Source organism: Arachis duranensis, chromosome 10 (assembly GCF_000817695.3).
Source record: "Arachis duranensis cultivar V14167 chromosome 10, aradu.V14167.gnm2.J7QH, whole genome shotgun sequence".
NCBI lineage: Eukaryota > Viridiplantae > Streptophyta > Magnoliopsida > Fabales > Fabaceae > Arachis > Arachis duranensis.
In genome coordinates, this window is record NC_029781.3 from 104,890,896 (window position 1) to 104,912,930 (window position 22,035).

General features: G+C 27.5%; 1 protein-coding gene across 1 annotated transcript; it reads right to left on the minus strand.

Annotated features, from left to right (window-relative positions):
• Window positions 1-17,869: 17,869 nt before the first annotated feature.
• Window positions 17,870-20,369, minus strand: LOC110276999 (probable pectinesterase 29). The gene is made up of 6 exons (XM_021134134.2): window positions 20,352-20,369; window positions 19,775-20,022; window positions 19,086-19,245; window positions 18,789-18,995; window positions 18,215-18,462; window positions 17,870-18,032 (listed from the first exon to the last, which is right to left on the minus strand). The coding sequence occupies exons 1-6, from the start codon at window positions 20,367-20,369 to the stop codon at window positions 17,870-17,872; spliced, it is 1,044 nt and encodes a 347-aa protein (XP_020989793.2).
• Window positions 20,370-22,035: the final 1,666 nt, after the last annotated feature.

Genomic DNA, 22,035 nt, shown 5'->3' on the forward strand with positions numbered 1-22,035 from the left:
CTAGAAAAAATTTTAAAGATCAAATTTTGATATAAATTTTTGTAATTATTATTAAAAAATAAGATATTTTCATCCTTAAAATTTAGTAACTTTTTCTCAAGTGATTTTTTTTTTAAATTATGAATGACCATATTTTTTTTTAAAAATAAAAAAAATCTAAAATTCAAATTTTACTTTAAATTTTTTTATGCACCTTCTAAATATTTATTGAAATACAACCACAAAAATTTAGATTTAATGGATAAATCATTTGTTTAATTCTACGTGTCATATTTTTAAATCATTCTTCAAGGATTATTTTATAGACTTTTTTTTATCAACGGTTGAATCTTTTAAATACTAAATTAGTAGTTAATATTATAAATAAAGACTAAGTACAATTTTGGTCTCAATAATTTTCACCGAAATAAAAAATTATCTCTAAAATTTTTTTATATTTACAACTGGCTCAAATGTTAAATTTTATTTAAAATCATCTTTTTTTTTTTATTTTTTGGACAACACTACCTTCATCTTTCTGACTTAATGTTAATCAAATTTTCTATATCCAAACCAATTTCATCGAGACTCTTCTTCATTTCATTTTTTTCCCGATAATTTATCCTCATAAAAGCTAACAAAAAGGTGAAGTGATCAACATAATAACACAACAGTGTTAATGTTAAAAAAACAAACAAACAAACAAAAAAAAGCTACTGATAGAGGGGCAATATGCATTTTATTCGCGAGTAGTCAATTTGACTCTATTTAATCGAATAGAGTTGCCAACTCAATTCGCAGCAAATAGAATAAGGGTGCGGGTAGAATTATCATGCAGGTCGGGTAGGGTACGGTAAATAGAATGCACATGGAATTGGGTAAAATCGAATTCGTCTTAATCTAAACCTGACCTTAAATAATGACCGGGTCTGTTTTTAAAACCCTTACTGATCCTAAATTTGATGAAATCACACTACTTTCGCGCCACACTAAAACCAAGTCTCGACCAGGTGAAGTCTGGGTCTTGATAAATTTTATGTCAAAAAATTATGATATACTCATTTATAAAAAAGAAAAAAATACTTGTTACAGAGAAGTTAATAACCATACTTAAACTTATATTTGTCCATAAATTCTCATTTTATGCTTCTTTGATCTATTTCCTAATTTAACAAAAATGATTAAAAATAAAATAATAAGCTTATAATTAGTATAACATAATATCATAATTAATTTAAACATATATACCTTTTTTAGTTCTCCAAGGATGCATATGGGCGGGTGAAACTGGGTTCGCATTGACCCGAACCCGACCCTAAACAATGACTGGGTCTATTTGTAAGACTTTTACTCGTCTCTAGTCTCAAAATATTCGGGTCCTGGCCGGATCTTTGGGTTGGACCGGGTCATGTGCACTGCTAAGATACGGGTTGAGTCTCAATCCTACCCGACCAACCCGCACTCTATATATGTATATGTTATTAAAAATATGTTATAGGCAGGTGTTGAACCAAGGACCTCTCACTTAGTATAAAAAAATTTTACCACTGAACCAAGATCATCAATTGATAATTTAACACTTTTAGTTACACAGAAACTAATTCTATTTTAGTGATGTATAAATACATTATATCACAACCTTACACTTAAATTACAGATTCACAGCACCCGAATCTCCTGAAGAACCCTAATATTTGATTATCTTCTCCAAAATCTCAATCTCTCTACAACTCTGCATCTGCCCCATTCTCCTCGCCGGCGCTACTCTTTCATGTCTCTGACATTTTTTTCGCTTTGTCATCGTGCTCGATGTTCGGCTATTCGTGTGCTCCATTCACGCTTCAGTGCCCATGGGGCTTCGTGCTCCGTTTACACTTAACGTCGTGCCACCGTAGTCCATTCATTAGGTTATATAATATTGCATATTTGTGAAAATCGGCAAGTAGGATTGGATACCCGCGAGTTGACTGTGAGTAGGGTTAGGGTTTAGTTGCTCTCAACCTGCGGGTAGGATAGGGTTGAGTTTTAATAAAAAATTCAACATGCGAGTAGGATTAGAGTTGCGTCCAAACCCTACCTACCCTACCATTGCCACCCCTGTTGTCAACTAAGGACTCATGATTTCTCGCAAACTGCTTGTCGTTCTTCTTTTTTAAATTTTTTTGGGATATATATTTTTTATCCCTTAAATTTAAAAAAAAAATAAAAAATATTTTTACATTTTATTTTATTTTAATTTTATCTAAAAAAATTATTTATATTAAATATACTCATGTCAGTTAATTTTTTAGAAAATTTAGAATCGATATAACAATAAACCAACAACTTTTCAAACAAAATATTTAGCACAAATAAACTAGATACAAAATTCTGTTATTCACTCTTAGTTAGTAGTTATTAAGTATTATTATTGGATTAGTCTTAACTTCTTGATAATTTAACTGTCAATGATACATTTTATACAAATAAAAAAAATTTAAAATAAAATTAAAATAAAATAAAATTTAAGAGTGTTTTAAAATTTTTGACAAATTTTAAATAAAAAAACTATACCTTATTTTTTTAACTTTGTTTTATTGTAGTCCATTTTATCTTGCACAAATCTTTTATTTTATCTATAGTTTAAGATGATGAAGAGAGTAGAGAGTGGGAGTTAGAAGTGCACGCACAGTAGGTAAACTATTTACTGTAAAATAAAATCGTTTAATGGGATGATTAGCCAAAGCCACTTGTTCCACAGGTCCAACCACATGGGAGATGAGAACACTTGAATTTGCCACTGTCTTGTACGCATGTTTTGCTGCTGCCTGAAATTTATTCAATAACATTAAACAAATTGGCTGGTTAAAGATTAATTCATTTAGGGTGTATTTGTTTGAGAGGAATATGGGAGGAAGGAAATAGAAAGGAAAGAAATTGAAAGGAAAATAACTATTTTTTTTATTTGGTTGAATGGAAAAGTCAAAGAAAAAAAATGAATAGTGTAAAAAAATAGGTGGGACCCATTAAATTTTTTTTCCCTCCAATAATGGATGAAAAATGGAAGAAAAATATATTTTGTATCAATATTCTAATATTATCCTTTATTTTTTAATATATTTTAAAATATCTAAGGATTAACATTATATACTATTTCCTTCCTTCTCATTTTCCTTTCATCCAAACATATCTAAGAAAAATAAAATTTCACTCAATTTCTTTCCTTTCTCTTCTTTTCTTTCTATTTATTTCCTTCCAACCAAACAAAGCCTTAAGGTTTTATTATTGGTTAATAGATTACTATATTTACAAAGTGAGATTCAAATTTCGAAACTTAATTAAAAAGATAAGTGAGTTGACCATTTGAACAATCCGAGTTGATTAATTAATTTGAGGTTTATTCAAAATAAAAACTACTTTTTTTTTTGGACAAGAAATGTTAGGCTACAACAAACCTCTGTGCCTTTAATTTTATCCAGCATCCCGAAAATCAAACCACTGGAAGGAAGGATCAAAGAATTTCTGAGCCCAATAATGATTTTGTGGGCCTCCAAAACAAAGTCAAGTGGATTAGATGTATTGGCATCACTTAATTTGGGTATTGGAAGGTGAAGGGAATGAATTCGATTCCCCCATGAAGAGTCCAAATTAGTTTGAAGCATCTCCTCCACTGATTTGTAAGCTCTAATTTTTCTTGTATTAAGCATCACTAATGCTGTTGTTTGTGTTTTTCTTGATTCATAACTCTTCGCTTCCATATATAACCTTATTCCCAGAAAGATCATGCCAACTAGGGTATCATTTGTGGTCTGGATCATTAACAAAAGGAAAAAAATAATATACTTTGTTAAATAAATTAATGTAATATAAATAAATTTTTTATTCACTAGTATGTGTTCATTGTTCAACATAATAATAATAATAATAATAATAATAATAATAATAATACATAGTAATTAAGTATTTAATTTATTTAACGCTTTAGATTATCATAAACTTTATTAAAAGAAATACATAATTGTTTTAAAAATAATGATGAATAATAACAACTTTGGCTCAATTTTGAATAAAAAATATTAAACTAATTTGGATTACAAATCGCCACTAAACTAATTTACTGTTATTCCATATTGCTATAAAAACTCTTTTGCAACAGTTTTGAGCAACAACTTATGTCACAAGTGCAAGTCGGAAAGTAAGTTTTTTTTTAAGATACTATAGTTATTGGAAAATAGGATACATAAGGTAGCATTTGTTTTGAGGTAATGAGATAGGAATTGGAAGACTGAAATTCAGTATCATGTTTGGTGATTCAGAGATTGGTACTAAAATTTCTGTCTTTGTCCCAAAATTTCAGTACTTCCAAAAAGTGGAAACACAGGAAATTGAAATTTTTAAAGATGAAGTCTGAAATTTTAATAATATTTTATACCTAAAATACACTCATTTCAATTAATTAATTCTAATTTTATTCTTTGTAAAAATTAAATTAAAACTTCATTCTTATTTCAATTTCTGTCTCCTACTTTGTACCTAACAGAATACTAAGATTTATTTTAGTTTTTGTCTCTTAATTTTTGTCTCTCAATCTCAATCTTTTAGTCTTTGTCTTTCCACTAAACGCTACCTTTGTAAATCACAATTTCTCTTAAGAAAAAAAAAAAAGAAGAAGAAGAAAGAAAAACACTTACCACTTTGAGCTTATTTTTGACCACTTTAAAGCTATCCAAAGAGAGAGAGACATTTGAGATACCAAAACCATGTTTGAATTCCTTATTCTCTGTCCTTATTGGTGATTCATCATCAACAATGAAATTTGAACCTCTTAATATATTCCATCCAAAATCAGATGCACTTTTAAACATTGAAAAGATGGATTGAGGTAATCTCTTAATAGATGATGTTGTTGCATGGCTTGAAGGAAATGTTATGGGAATTGAAGGATCATCAACTCTTTTCACACATGAAAGCAATGACCCCATTAGGGTGTAGCCATCTCCTAAGGAATGGTGTAACTTAGCTACCCATGTACCCGCAGCATTGTTTTTTCTTGTTGGATACTTAATTAGATGCATTTCCCAAAGTGGTTTATCTTGTGCTAACTTCTCACCTGCTATTTTTGACATGTATTCATCAAATTCTTCATCATAGAATTTCAGACCCTTCTTTGCAAATATTGGAATCTTGATGTGTTCCTTTAGATTCACATCAACTTGTTTCCATTGCTTCTTTCCTTTTTTGTCTTCAATCTGGCAAATGTATTATTCCATTAAAAATACTACTACTATAACTCGATTTAATTTTTCACAAATAACTGTTGAATTTAATCTTTACTTTTACACATAATTAAAATTCAAATCCTCTTATTTAAATTCTTCATATTGATTATTGAGTGTATTAAAATTAAACTTATATCTATTGATGAAAAAACTTTAGATAAAAATAGTATTAATATATTTAAAAAAATCATAATCATATTATGTGCAGACATAAAAAATTATTAATTACTAAATTAATTATCTGTTGTCTTATATATAAAACATATATTAAAAATCAGTTAAATAATATATACCATGTAAATATATGATGCTTATTGGGTTGTTTTTTGTGTAACAAGTAATATTTTTTCTTTAAAATGTAATATTTATCTTATCCAATTATATATGTTGATTTAAATTTAGTTAAATAATGTTGTTAAAAAATAAAGAGAGCAAAACTAACATCAATGATTATTAAATATATCATGATATAGAGTTTCATATCAGAAATCTTATTTAATTTGTATGATATATATGTATACACACCATGATAGAAGAGAAACGTTTGTTGAGGGGAACAAACACGTCTCCAAGCGTTTGCATGACCTTTGATTCATCAATTGGAATCTCAGACTCAAAAATGCACATAATAAATACGTTTAAGGCAGAGGTGTTGAGGTAACTCGACATTGGACTCACCGCCATTGGAGCATCTTTCTCAAACTCACTCATTTTTCTATGTTTTCAATATAAACACTTTTGAAGAAAAAGAAGACACATACACACGTGTATTTATATCAAGAAGCTTAGTTAGTTAGTTTCTCATGTAGGTAAATACCTCACGTTTAATGTGTCTTTATTTTATTTCTAATAATGTTTAATATATGAATTTTGTTAGGTAGATAATGATTTTTTTAAAAATATTTTTTAATAATTAAAATTTAATACATATAACTGATTAAATTGTGTTATTTTTTTAGTTATTTGACTAAATTTTTAAAGTGGTCCTCTAAATTTGATCCTATACTAATTTTACCTCTGAAATTTTAACTGTGCTATTTTGGTTCCTGAGATTATACTCTGGGCTATATACAAATTTTTGAGAAGATTTTTCGCATGACTCAATAATCAAACTGCTGATCTGATACAACCAATACCACGTGAAATGTTTTAATGTATGATTTTTTAATTGAGTTCCTGTCATTTTTATAAATCCTAAAGAAGAAGAGGATAAAGAGGAAGACAAATAGAACGAGAAAAAGAAGAAGTTTTAGGATTTATAAAAAGGGTATGAATTAAATTGAAGAATCATATTTTTGAAGCCACATCAACTAGCCATTAAAACATTCTACATGATATTGGCCTGTACTAAATTAGCAGTCTAATTATTGAGTTAGGGTGAAAATTTTTTCAAAAATTTGTATGTAGTTTGGAATACAATCTAAATAATTAAAATGGTGTAATTAAAATCTCAAAAGTAAAATTAGTGCATGAGTCAAATTTGAGGGATTATTTTAAAAATTTAGTCCGCCAATAGTTATTGAATATTTTTTTTTACTCTTATACCAACTACTCGTTGTCATTATTAACATCATTATCTAAATCTGTTTTAGATAGATTCAGAAAACTTATTTAAATATGCGTGAATTTTAAATTATTTAATTGGGATGTCAATGGATCAGGTGAGGGAGGAGATGCCTCCCTACTCCCTATTTTCGTCCTCAAATTTGTTCTCCGTTCCTATTCTCGTTTTTTTATTGTGGGGGAATATCGCTTTTCATCTCTATTTTTCATAGGGTCTCATTTTTCGCGGGGACTCTATTGTGCATTTATCTAATAGTTCTAACTAATTATTAATTTTTTTATGAATAGAGCTACAAGTGTCCGTGCTATACAAAATTAATAAGATTTCATACAAAAGTCTAAACCACAAGATGGTAACTTCTTTTGAAATGACGCAGTAGGGGAGGTAACGGCAAGCCAGAAGACAAAGCAGTAGACAATGTGAGAGACGCGGCAACAGAGGGGAGAATGGACACGACGGCAGAGTTACAGAAAAGAACGCTGCAAATAGAGAATACGACGCGGTGAGGGCACGACGCAGTGAGGATCATGGCACGGTGAGGTGTGACGATGCGGTGAGAAGGGAGAGCGGCGAGAGGGTGGCTGCAGAGAGGTTGGATGGAGTATGGACAACGTTAGGAATTTCTGAATTGAAGAAGAGTTATGCAAATGAGGATTAGGAGTTTTGAGTTTATATATATATATATATATATATATGTTTTGGGTTTCAGAAATTAGCGGAGACGGGACGGGAATCCTCGCTCTAGTCTCCGTGCCTGCTTCGGAAAAATTTTGTCTCACATTCTCATTTCCGCAGAAAAAATTCTCCACAGTTGAATTTCTATTCGGGGCAACAAGAATCTTTCCGTCTCAAGGAGTTTTGCCATCTTTAATACATATATAATATATATATTATTAAAGTTTATATTATGATGACTATTAGTCATATAGTATAGTTTAAGGTATAAGAAATTGAAAAAGGTTTATTACCTTGTTTCACTTGATCTAATTCATAAAATTTATAAGCCAAAACTTACTAATTTTCTTTATTTTCCATTCTTAGTGGGACGGCATATTGGTTAACCGATTGGATCTATAATTCTTTGATCACAAATGATTAAGTTTATTGGCGAATGAATTTTGAGTAAGGATTATAAAGTTGTATGCTTTTTGTTTAAATTTTTTGCTTCTTTACTTAATTTTGGGTGAAGATCCTAAAATTGTATTCTAAATTCATTTTCTTTGTTATCTTCTACATAAATCTCTATGCTACATATAGCTGGCACATTATTTATATGTCAAGACTAAGAAATCACCCTCATTATTAAAGATATAAATATATGTTGGCTACTTATTGTAAATTTTAGGTATATATCCCTTTAGTTTTATAAATACAAAGAGTTTAAAAATGGAAAAAATCCTGTTAGATGGACCAACAAGAATACAAAAGCTAGGATGAAGCACAAGACAAACCAATAACAATAGTAACAATAATTCATATATAAATTAATCAACTTAGGTTGGTCGAGTGGTCAGCTCACTCGTTCGCTTAAGCAAGTGTCAGGGATTCGAATTATGTCTTGTGCATGCAGCAACATATTGATCAGTGATAAACCCTTAAATGGAGCTCAGATCCGCGACGGATTAGTCCTTGATTTGTCGGATTGGGAGATACCGTGGGAAACCAAAAAACAATTAATTCATATATAAATTCTTAATACTTTAAAGTCTTTGATCCCTGTTAAACAGGTTAATTCTACCTGTATTCTCAGTCAAATTTTTAATATAAGTGTTGAATAAATAAAATTTAAAAAAAATTAACTATAAGACAATCAAGTAAAAAAGTACCATTATAAAACAAAATTTTCTCCTTTTAAAATAATAGAAGAATAATTTGTTCAATGGGAGTAATGTTTAAAAAATTTTAAAGTAATATTTTTTTAGAATAAAATAATTGATCTGAAATTCAATTTAGTGTTTATTCTAAAAATTACTTATATGTAAAGATCAAACAATGTCTATCAACATTAAAAATATGTTGGCTATTTATACATTTTGGGTATATGTCTCTCCTCACGTTTTAAGTATGTTTTATGACTCAAGATAACTAACATGACTAAGTGAGATACAAATACACTAAAAAATATAAAAAATAATAAATTATTGAAATAATAATTAAAAATTTACATCGTTAATAAAAAATTTTTAAAAAATACTAATAACAAATAAGTTTTTAAAAAATTTTAAAATGCGATAAAAAGAACTAGCTATTAAATATAAATTTTAAAAAAAATTTAGAGATCAAATTTTGATACAAATTTTTACAATTATTATTAAAAAATAAGATATTTTTATTTTTAAAATTTAGTAATTTTTTGTCAAGTGATTTTTTTTTAAAAATTATTATTGTGATTGACCATATTTTAAAAAAAAATCTAAAATTCAAATATATTTTTTAATCATTTTTTAAGAATTATTTTATAAACTTTTTTTGTCAACAGTTGAATCTTTTTAGTACCAAATTAATAGTTAATGTTATAGATAAAGATTAAGCACCATTTTGGCCTTTATAATTTCGACCAAAAATAAAAGATTATCTCTAAAATATTTTTATATTTACAATCGACTCAAACATTGAATTTTATTTAAAATCGTCTTTTTTCTATTTTTGGATAAAACTACCTTCATCTTCCCAACTCAATGTTAATCAATTTTTTTATATCCACACCAAATTCATGGAGACTCTTCTTCATTTCATTTTCCCCCGATAATTTACCCTCATAAAAGCTAAAAAAACGGTGAAGTGATCAACACAATAACATAACACAGTCTTAATATTAAAAAAGAAAAAAAACAAACAAAAGAAAAGTTACTGTTAGGGGCGGCAACATATATTCTACTCGCGGGTATCTAACCCGATCGTATTTCATTTTGTCGAATAAAATTGCCAACTCGATCCGCAACAGATAGGATATGGTGCGACTAGAATTCTCGTGCAGGTCGAATAGGGTGCGGTAAAGGTGCACATGGGACCAGGTGAAATCGGATTTGTCTTGACCCGAACTCGACCCTAAATAATAATCGGGTCTATTTTTGAAATCATTACCCGACCTTAGATCCGATAAAATCACACTATTTTCGCGCCACACTAAAACCGTCTTGACCAGGTGAAGTCCGGACCTTGATAAACTTTATGTTAAAAAATTATAATATATTCATTTATAAAAAAGAAAAAAAATACTTGTTACATAGAAGTTAACAACCATACTTGAACTTGTATTTGTCCATAAATTCTAATTTTATGTTTATTTGATCTATTTCCTAATTTAACAAATGTGATTAAAAACAAAATAATAAGCTTATAATTAATATAACAAAATATTGTAATTAATTTAGAATATATATACTTTTTTTAGTTCTCCTAGGATGCACATGGATCGGGTGAAACCGGATTCGTATTGACCCGGACCCGACCCTAAACAATGACTAGGTTTATTTTTAAGACTCTTATCCGTCCCTAAATCCGGTGAAATCACATTAAATTAGCCTTAAAGTATTCGGGTCCTGGCCGGATCTTCGAGCCAGGCCGGGTTATGTGCACCACTAAGGTACTCTATATATGTATATATTATATACTTGTATAAAAATATGTTTTAGGTGGATGTTGAACAAAAAACTTTTTACTAAATGCAAAAGATCACTAGTCACTAAAAGAAGATTATTAATTGATAATTTAATACTTTTTTATATAAAAGTCAGTTTTATATTAAATTATCATCAATTTATATAATAATATTGTATCTTTTTTGTAACTCGCGGATAAAATTGGGTATCCGCAAATTAAGAACGAACGAATAAAGTTAGAATTGAGATATTCTTAACCTATAAATAAGATAAAGTTGAGTTTATATAAAAATCTCAATTCATGAATAAAATTAAAATTGACTCCAAATTCTACCATATCCTATCTATTACCACGGTAGCTACTGGCCACTAAAAACCTAAACAAAAGAAAATATCACACCCAATAATTTAAATGCTGGCACTTGTATAAATTAAAGTTTTGCTCAATATTTTATTGTAAAATAAGAATAGACTTATACAATAAGAGAGTATAATGCATTTCCAATTTTGTAAAACAAATAAAATATGTGTAAAACAAAATCAAATTTTATTTGCTGCATTGAAAATCATCTCCTTAGCAGTTTCAAAACATGAAAGGAGTTGGTGTTCATCTATGACTCCTTTATCCACTCCAAATGCAATGTGTATGTTCCCCATGTAACTTAATATTGTCACACTCAGGCTCTGCATGTGTTTTTCCAAACAATATCATTTATCATGTTAGTATTTATAACACGTACTAAAAAATTATATAATATAATATTTTAATGTCCTACTCACTTCTTTAAAAAGTTTGCATATCATTTTTATCTATTTAATTTGAGCCTTATACTCCTAAATTCTTATTTTGGGTTGTGGATTTTCATTAAAATTTTTCAAAAAATATACTTTTTATCCCTTAAATTAAAAAAAAAGTTAAAAATATTTTTAAATTTTATTTTATTTTATTTTAATTTTAACTAAAAAAATTATTTATATTAAACATACTCATGTCAGCTAATTTTTTAAAAAATTTAGAATCGATATAACAATAAATCAACAACTTTTCAAAAATAACCTTTAGTCCAAACAAATTAGATATAAAATAATGTTATTTACTCCTAATTAGTAGTTATCAAATATTATTATTGAATTAGTCTTAACTTCTTGATAATTTAACTGTTAAAAATATATTTCATACAAATAAAAAAATTTTAAAATAAAATTAAAATAAAATAAAATTTAAGAATGTTTTAAAAATTTTGACAAATTGTAAATAAAAAAAATATACCTTATTTTTTTTACTTTGTTTTGTTGTAGTCCATTTTATCTTGCACAAATCTTTTATTTTATGTATAGTTTAAGGTGAAGAAGAGATTAGAAGTGAACGCACAATTGGTAGACCAATTGCTGTAAAATAAAATCGTTTAATGGGATGATTAGCCAAAGCCACTTGTTCCACAGGTCCAACCACATTTGAGATTATAACACTTGAATTTGCCACTGTCTTGTACGCATGTTTTGCTGCTGCCTGAAAATTATTCAATAACATTACACAATTTGACCTGATAAAAGAAAGAAGAGCTCATCTTCTTTCTTTTTTAATTACTTTTTTCGCGTATGTATAAGATCGAATCTATTCGATTTAGAATCTTCAAAAGAATTACTATACTAATCCTTAATTTTTCAAAGAATCCTTTATCAGTGGTTGTGAATGACCGATTTTTCTCAATCTTTATGACTTGTTCCTACCGAACCGAAGACGAAAAGATTGGATTAATTCATTTAAAGATTTATGATTGGTTAATAGATTATTTTAAATAAATTAATTTTTTTTATAATTTTACTCTTAAAGATTTTTAGTTATCATGAAATATTTCTAGAATGACTAGTATATAAACTTGCAGAAAAAAAATATATACAATAAAATATAAATTATACTTTTTATCTCTAATGTATCAAAATTCTTTAAAATTATAAAAAAATAAATTTATTTAAAATGAAAGTAATGTGATTAAGTGTAATTTATTTAAATGTAATTAAAAAATAATTGAATACTATGTACAGTAAAAAATTAATATTATTGAAAGATAAAATTAAATTAAAATTTATTTTTATGTATTGTTTTTGTCCCTAACGTTTTTGTCCTATTTAAGTCCCTAACGTTTTAAAATCATCTTAATTTTGTCCCGCCGTCAATTCTATTAACAGATCTCTACCAACAAGACAACATTGAGTCAATTTTAAAACGTTAAGGACTTAAATAGGATGATTGAAATGTTCGGGACAACTTTAGGACTTATCCCAAACGTTGGAAACAAAAACGATACTTTACTCTTGCAGTATTTATAAGGTGAGATTCGAACTCCAACACTTAATTAAACAGATAAGTGAGTTGATTACTCGATCAAAAGTTGGTTGGATTTGGATCCCCTAAAGTTTGAATTTCACTTTAGAGAGTAAAATGTGATCTCTCACTATTTATTTTATAGGTGGGACCAAGAATAAATATGAAAGAGAAACTATTCAAGAATAAAAGATTACATTTTATTCTCTAAAGTAAAATTCAAATTTTAGCAGATCCAAATTCATAACTAATTTGATGTTTACTCAAAATAAAAATTACTTTTTTTTTGACAAGAAATGTTGAGCTACAACAAACCTCTGTGCCTTTAATTTTGTCCAGCATTCCCAAAATCAAACCACTGAAAGGAAAGACCAAAGAATTTCTGAGCCCAATAATGATTTTGTGGGCTTCCAAAACAAAGTCAAGTGGGTTGGATGTATTGGCATCGCTTAATTTTGGTATTGGAAGGTAAAGGGAATGAAATCGATTCCCCCATGAAGTGTCTGAATTAGTTTGAAGCATCTCCTGCACTGATTTGTAAGTTCTAATTTTTCTTGCATTAAGCATCACTAATGCTGTTGTTTGTGTTTTTCTTGATTCATAACTCTTTGCTTCCATGTATAACCTTATTCCCAGGAATATCATGCCCACTAGGGTATCATTTGTGGTCTGGATCATTATTCATTAACAATATAAATAGTTATATTTATTATCATTAACAATATAACCTTTTCTAAAGGAAAAAATAATATACTTTGTTAAATAAATTACCGTAATATAAATAAATTATTTTTTCACAAGTATGTGTTCAACATAATAACAATAATAATAATAATACATAGTAATTAAGTATTTAATTTATTTAAAATAATAATTTTTCAAATGAATGTTAACAACTCTGTCTCAATTTTTCTAGTAAAAAATATTGCACTAACAAGTCTACAACAATTTTGACAAACAACAACATTTTATTTGGATTACAAATCGCCACTAAACTAATTTACAGCTATTTCATATTGCTATGAAAACTCTTTTGCGACAGTTTTGAGCAACTACCTATATTATGAGTGTAATTTGGGAAGCAAGTATTTTTCTTTATTAAAAAAATACTATAGTTATTAGAAAATAGAATATATAAGTGTTTGCAAACCACAATTTCTCTTAAAAAAAAAAAAAGAAGAAGAAGAAAGAAAAACACTTACCACTTTGAGCTTATTTTTGACCACTTTAAAGCTATCCAAAGAGAGAGTGACATTTGAGATACCAAAACCATGTCTGAATTCCTTATTCTCTGTCCTTATTGGTGATTCATCATCAACAATGAAATTTAAACCTCTTAATATGCTCCATCCAAAATCAGATGCACTTTTGAACATTGAAAAGATGGATTGAGGTAATGTCTTAATAGATGATGTTGTTGCATGGCTTGAAGGAAAGGTTATGGGAATTGAAGGATCATCAACTCTTTTCACACATGAAAGCAATGAACCCATTAGGGTGTAGCCATCTCCTAAGGAATGGTGTAACTTAACTACCGATGTACCCGCAGCATTGTTTTTTCTTGTTGGATACTTAATTAGATGCACTTCCCAAAGTGGTTTATCTTCTGCTAACTTTTCACCTCCTATTTTTGACATGTATTCATCAAATTCTTCATCATAGAATTTCACACCCTTCTTTGCAAATATTGGAATCTTCATGTGTTCTTTTAGATTCACATCAACTTGTTTCCATTGCTTCTTTCCTTTTTTGTCTTCAATCTGATAAATTTATTATTCCGTTAAAAATAGGATAAATAGTCAAATTCGTCCTTAGAAAATTATTCGTTTTCCAAATAATAATAGCTAGAAACTCAAGTGCAGTCGACTTCACGTGAAATTGATAACTGAAAGCGGTTAGATGATTTGACTGATTTGACTAAATTTTCATCTAACGGCTCACAGCTATCAACTTCACATAAAATCGACTGCACCTGAGTTTTCACCATAATAATAATAATAATAATAGAATTTACCATGATAGAAGAGAAACGTTTGTTGAGGGGAACAAACACGTCTCCAAGCACTTGCATGACCTTTGATTCTTCAATTGGAATCTCTGACTCAAAAACCACCATTATAGATACGTTATAGGCAGAGGTGTTGAGGTAACTCGATATTGGACTCACCGCCATTGGAGCATCTTTCTCAAACTCACTCATATTTTTATGTTTTTATTTCAATCCAAATTATTTTGAAGAAAAAGAAGACAAACATGTATTTATATCGTGAAGGTTTCTCATGTTGGTAAATACCTCACGTTTAATATGTTTTTATTTTTATTTCCAATATTTTTCAATAGAATTTCGCTAAAGAGACAATAGAGTATCTGTATAATGTGTATAATTTATTTGGCCTAATATGAGTTAAAAAATAAACATCTAAGATAAAATACTACTAATTTCTCAAACATAATAATAATACACTCATATTATCCAGAATAACCATCCGATACTAGGGATAATAAACATCTGATATCCTACTAAATCGAACATTCTTAACCCCATTGTATACGTCACTTTTTTATTTTTGATATTGGGTTAGTGGTGGTGTATAATCGCATTATGGGGATGCAGAGTGCTTGACAGGAGTGTGGCACCCAGAAATCACTGGGTCCGATTTCATGGCTCCCAAAATTTTTTTTCATCTTGCTAAAAAATCGCTGAGTCCGATTATCTTGTGCAAAAGAAAAATCTGAACGTTAAGCATGAAATCGGTGGGTCCAATTTTCATGCACTGCCCTCCATGAACCACAAATCGGACGGTCCGATTTGTGTCCTTTTTCAGCTGCAATAAATCGGACCGTCCAATTACTTCTCTTCACCTGATCGCCGTCACACCGATGTAAAATTTTCCATAATTCCATAACCCAGCATTACACCACAGTTGATGTCATATAAAAAAAATTAGCCTGTATACGTTGTACATATACTTCATCGATTCTCTATACTTCTTCTTTTCAATATATTTTAAATTTATCTCTATTATTAATATTTTAAGTAGAGAGTTGAAACTCATATATAATTATTTTTATTAATATATAGATTTTTGTAGATTTAGGCTTTATCAATTTTTAGGCTTGGTTTTAAATTGTGGGCCAAAATATTAACACTGCCTTCATTATTAAAGCTATAAAAAAATGTGGGCTTCTTTTAAAGTTTAGGTATATATCCCTTTAGTTCTATAAATACAAATAGAGTTCCAAGATAAAAAAAGATTCCTCTTAATGGACCAACAAGAATACAAACGCAACCAATAACAACAATAACAATTCATATATAAATTCTACTTATCTTTTCAATCAAATTTTTAATATAATTATTGAATAAATAAAATTTTAAAAAAATTAATACGCTGAAATACCTATTTATATACTTCTTAATATATCGCACTTGGATTTGAACCTTAGTAAATACATTAAGTATTGAAAAAAACACTTCTTATTATGTGAATGAATATGTAGTATAAATATATTGTGATATTTAAAATAAGGATTGTTCAATCTATTTGACAAAAAAAATTAATTATAAGACAATTAATAAAAAAACACCATTATAAAACAAAGCTTTTCCCTTTCAAAATAATAGACGAACAATTTGTTTCACGGGAGTACTGTTTAAAAATATTTAAAGTAATAAAACATTTTTTGAAAACAAAATATTCGATCTAAAATTTAACTTTTGTGTTTGTTCTAAAAATTACTTACGTGTAAAGATAAAGTAATATCTACTTGTCTGTGAACATTAAAAATATGTTGGCTACTTATAAATTTTAGGTATATGTTTTTTCTCTCATTTTAAGTATGTTTATAAATAAGGGATAAAGAAAGAGAGTTTTAATCCACAAAAACTAAAACGACGTGGTTTTCATTAGGGTTTGAATACAAAATAAATACGCTATCGTTTAAGTAGTGTTTACCGTGTCATGTAATTACACTAGTCAGTATTCTGGTGACAGAGATAATCGCAGGGACAAGATAAAATTACAATTACAAATTTATAGATTCTAATTGGACTAACAAAATTATGGAAATTATTTTAAATATCAATCCAAATTTTAAGGGCCAAATTGATATTTAACTCTATCGTAGAACGTGAAAAGAAAATACTAAAAAACAAAGCCACATAAAAGAAACCAATAGAATGAAGCGGCAGTTAAAAAAAATAAAGGAGAGCACACGCAAGCAAGATATATAACTTGATTCAATTTTATTTTCTCCCTGTTTTGTATAGGCTTCCAATACCCATACAGTAACATATGTTCCATTATATAATATCCTCAGTATAATTTTTTCTTTCTTAGAATTATAGAATATGTATCAATTTAGAGCTTCTTTTACTCAACACATTTTGTGTAACATACTTAATTAGTTTTTCTTACATATAACATAGAATTATAATGCCTAACAGATCCTAATGCAGTGAAGTTTACCATACTTAATATATATTTTATATATGGTGTAAAAAATTTAAAATAAAAAGTTTAAAATTTAATTACTTTTGTTAACGTGATAATATATAATTTGTTGCATGTAAATTGAAAATTAAATTCAACAATTATCTATGATATATTTAAGTTTTATTTAAGTGCATTTATTAACAAGGGCATTGTTATTAGAATTATATAATGATATATTTAAGGAAAAGTATAGGGTACCAACATATTATCCGTCAATTTTTGTCAACTCTTATTTATATTTGTGTTTCATGGAAGTGTATTTGTAGATGTGTCTAATAATTAATATATTTTAAATACATATATAAAGAGATACGTCCAAAAAATATATCTATAAAGACACTTCTATTAAATAGAGTTATAAAAAAGACATTTTTTTAGACACATCCACGAACACACTTCCATGAAACACAATTATAAATAAGAGTTGGCAGAAGTTGGCAAATATGCTGTTGGTAACGTAGTGGAACCGTATATTTAATAATTAAAATATAAAGATAAAAAATATAAAAAATAAAGATAAAAAATATAATTCTCAATAACAAAGTATTTTTAATTTTAATTTTTTTATAATCTAATTAAAGAATAAAATAATAAAGAGTTATATTCTATCTAAACTAGTGTTAAAACTATTGATAATATTTTTTTTAAAATCGTTGGCTCTTCTGAACCCATCCTTCAGAGTCTATGAAAGTTATATTTGTCATCGTATTAACCGTCTCTAAATCCAATTTTGTAATCCAATTTACTCGGTTGGAGGTATCAGAACCTGGTCCAAAATTGTCATACTCTGCAAACATAATATTATTCCTACAAAAAAATATATATTTTATATAATGGTCCAATCAAAATCATGTATTTATATAATATTTAATACATAACTATAATTCTTAAAATATTATGAACTAAGTCACATTAATATTTTTGCTTTGTATTTAACATGAATTAATAATGTTGTTAATAAGATGATTAGTATAGTAATAGAGTCTTACTCATATTGAGAGGAATCCCATGGATCCCAACCAGCAGGTTGAATAATGTTGGCCATACTTGTATTGTAGAAAAGAACGCTGGCGTAAGGTCTCCAAGGTCTTCCCAAAAAAGTAGAACCATCTCCAAAGACATTACAATTTTTGAACACAAATCCATTTGAATCTTTTGGATTTTCTCTCCCTTGTGCTGTTATATATCCTATAAAACCTTCTTCTAATGCCCTTCCAATCACATTTATGCCACACCTCTGCCATTACCAACATAATAATACATTTAATTAATCATCAATTCTCATTCAATCCATTTTTATGTTACTGTTACTAAACAATTTTAACATTATTTAAAAAATATTATTAAAATTAGATATATATATATATATATTTCACATTAAATTTCAAATTAATTTTTATGATATATAATTCTATAAATATTTATGTAGCATTTATAAGACTTAAAATAAAATTAAACTAAAATTAAGTATTAAAGATGATCTTACTGTTAAAAAATAATATTTTAACGATAATAATAAATACGATAGCATGTATTTTTTATATTTTAATGAAATTCAATTACCTCAAATAATGACTGGCCAGCACCGAAAATAAAATCAACGGCCCTTTGAATAGTACAAAGTTTATAATAATGTTTTCCATAATTATCCCACAAAGTATCTTGCAAGCCAAAGAATCCAACTCTATAAAAATAAGATTTATCTCCGCTTATCATTGCAGCTACTGCAGGAACTCTAGGGTTCGTATTTATGGGATTGTTGTATGTATTCTGTTAAAAAAATAGATGGATTAATTAAAATAGGCAGAAAATAATATAATAATTAATTGATTAATTGATTAATTAATTATGATTAATTACCCTAAAAGAGATGGATTTGACGACGATATTATCTGCATTGGATTGGAAGGTGGGGCTCTGAGCAGTTGTATTATGGTCATCCCATTCAACCCACGTTTTCATCTTTCCACTTCCCTTCAATATTATGTATGGTTTATCAATTGGAATCGTCACTTTCTCCCTGTAACACCAAATTTCTTAAGTCAAATTAAATAAAAGAGTTACATGCCACAACTCAAAATAATAGTAAATAGTAAATTAAGTAGTAAATTTCATTATGATTATGATCACTGCATACTAGTTCATCTCATATTTTTTCTAATTATTATTTATCAGACTATTCTGCTGGACAGTTTTTCGAAGATGCAAGGCAAGCTACAACATCTATTCTTCACAAAGGTATGCCTTTTTCTGCCGCCTATTATCGTCTCAAATGGAAGTGCTTAATTGTAGTATGTATGATGTATTAAACCATTTTTTTATCTTAGTCCATGACAACAACAAAAAAATCTCACAATCCACAAATTCAACCCAACAGAATACTTAAATTCAATTACTAAAAATGAGACAAGGCAATATGAAAGTATAAATTAAAAATGAGACACTTTTCTTTTTTTGCAACCTGCTGAATGAAGGCAATAAAGGTTCATATATGGAAAGCCGGAAATTGCATCCAAAGTACATCTAGAGTTGAATATTGAATTTATTACCTGTAAATACCAGCTTTCACATTGATTAAAATCCAATACTTATTGTTGGAAGGGATTGAATCAATGGCAGATTGAATTGTAAAGAAGTTGCCATGTCCCAAAGAATCCACAATAATTTTGTTGTATGGAAGAATTTTGTCTCCAACAGTTCGATAATATTGACCATTAGCAGCTCCTGAATTTAACAGCACAAACACACAAATCCACCAACCAACAAGAAATCGCAACATCTTCAATGAATTCAATACCTGTATTAATAGTTGGAATCAAATTCAAGTTTTTTTGTATATAGATATAAGATGCAGAAAAAGTAAGAGGAAGAGGTGACAATATATTTGGCAGTGGAATTAAAGAATGAAGTGATAATCGTGTATTTAATATTTATGGATTTTGGAGGGAACTTTTTATTTTTCAATTTAAGATGTAAGTTTTTTGTATTAGAAACAATTTTATTCCGAGTGTATGAGATTTTATAGGAGATATGATAAGAAGTTATTGAAAGTTTAGGGGGTTTAATAAATTTAAAGCATTATTTAATAAAAGGGTTGGAAAGAAAATAAGAAAAAGAGTACTATACCTTTAAAGAACTTGTCATTGTCAATCTAAATCAAAGAATGAAAATTGAAAGAGATTAGCACACAAAATTACTCTAGTATTGAATCCTCGAATCTTCTTTATGCAACAAGCAATCAAATCACTCACTTCACTTTTTTACACTAAGAATACTTTTTCACATTGAGAAAACGTGCATAAAACAACTGAACTAAATATGTTTAAATAGACTCATAAAAAATTAACTAAAAGATAAGATAACTTAATTTAATTTTTCTAAAGATAAGATAATTTAATTTAAATCTTCTAAAGATAAAATAACTAATTTAAATCATATTTGATCTTATTGGATTGAATTATATTTGATTTAAATATTAAAATTTTAAAAATATGATAACTAATTTAAAATTAAATTTAATCTCATTATATTAGATCATATTTGATTTAAATTTAAAATTCTTAAAAATACTAATAAGCAAATCAAAATTAAATTAAATCTTTTAACAAATCTTAAAAAATAAAATAAACTAAATATAGACTTAATAATTTCGAAAATTAATAATAAACTTATAACTTAACCATAATTTTTTAACTTAAGAAAAAAGAAGTATTTGTGGCTTTAGTCAAAATTTTCTTTTGTTTTTATTAAAAAGTGTTAGGATTTAGGAAAAGTCAAAATAAATTTGTATTTTAGTTGGTTGAAATAATTAAGAGATGGGAGAGAGGGTGCCACAATCAGATGATATTATGGTATTTTACCAATTTTAGTATTGTAGACTATGACATATGATGATATTCCATATTTAATTTACTAAAAATTGAAACATACATATGATGTTATGGTACTTTACCGAAACTGTGCATTAGGTATAATTGGTTTTTAGCTTACCCTAATGAGTAATGTGTTCACATTCTCATTAAATGATAGTGATAGATTTTTTAAAGCAAAATTTGGGCCGGCAATATTCAACTTAAGAGATAAATTTTTAAATAAAATTTAAATTTATAATAAATTAATTTTTAATTTATTAAATTAAAAAACATTATGAACAATTAAAAAAAAGAGAGAGAATCTTAGTTATGTTAGGTTATTTTCGCATAATTGACTTTCATATTTGAAAAAAGGATAATTGGTTTGAATCAAGTAAGAACATTGACTTAGAAATAAAATAAAATAAAAATAAGAATTTGAAGTGCTTTTTGACTTGGCTAATTAAAATTTTCATGAGACACTTACATCAATTGTGTGAGAATGACCATTATAATACCTGAAAGGTTGGCATATATGTGGGAATTGGGAACTGAAACGACTTTACTTTCAAGGTTTTTATTTTTTCGTTTTCTTTTCTGAAAGAATTCTTGTGACCTAATATAAAATAAATAAGTTTACTTAATTCCCCGTTCTTAAATTATAATTGTTTTATTTACGATTTATTTTTCGACGAGAGAATGAAAAAAGTGAAATTCATTTCACAATATTTTGTGTGTGTTTGGATTACAGTTTGTCAATGAGAATTTGCATAAAAGTGATTTTGCAAACTTGATTTTGATAAAAAATAAGTTTGTGTTAAAGTAATTTATGTTTGACAATTTTCATATCAAAATGGATTATAATAAAATAAATGCTATTTGACTTATATTATTCAAAGTAATCTCTAAATAAAAAATTATTAAAATAGATATCAACTTAAATAATTTTTTTATATGAT

Bases quoted from the DNA above. Each gene is read 5' to 3' on its own strand.
- LOC110276999 (XM_021134134.2), bottom strand. The intron at 19,246-19,774 runs GTAATAAATTCA...TTGGTGTTACAG, and splicing joins GTGAAAGCTGGTATTTACAG to GGAGAAAGTGACGATTCCAA. The intron at 18,463-18,788 runs GTAATTGAATTT...TGGTAATGGCAG, and splicing joins CTGGCCAGTCATTATTTGAG to AGGTGTGGCATAAATGTGAT.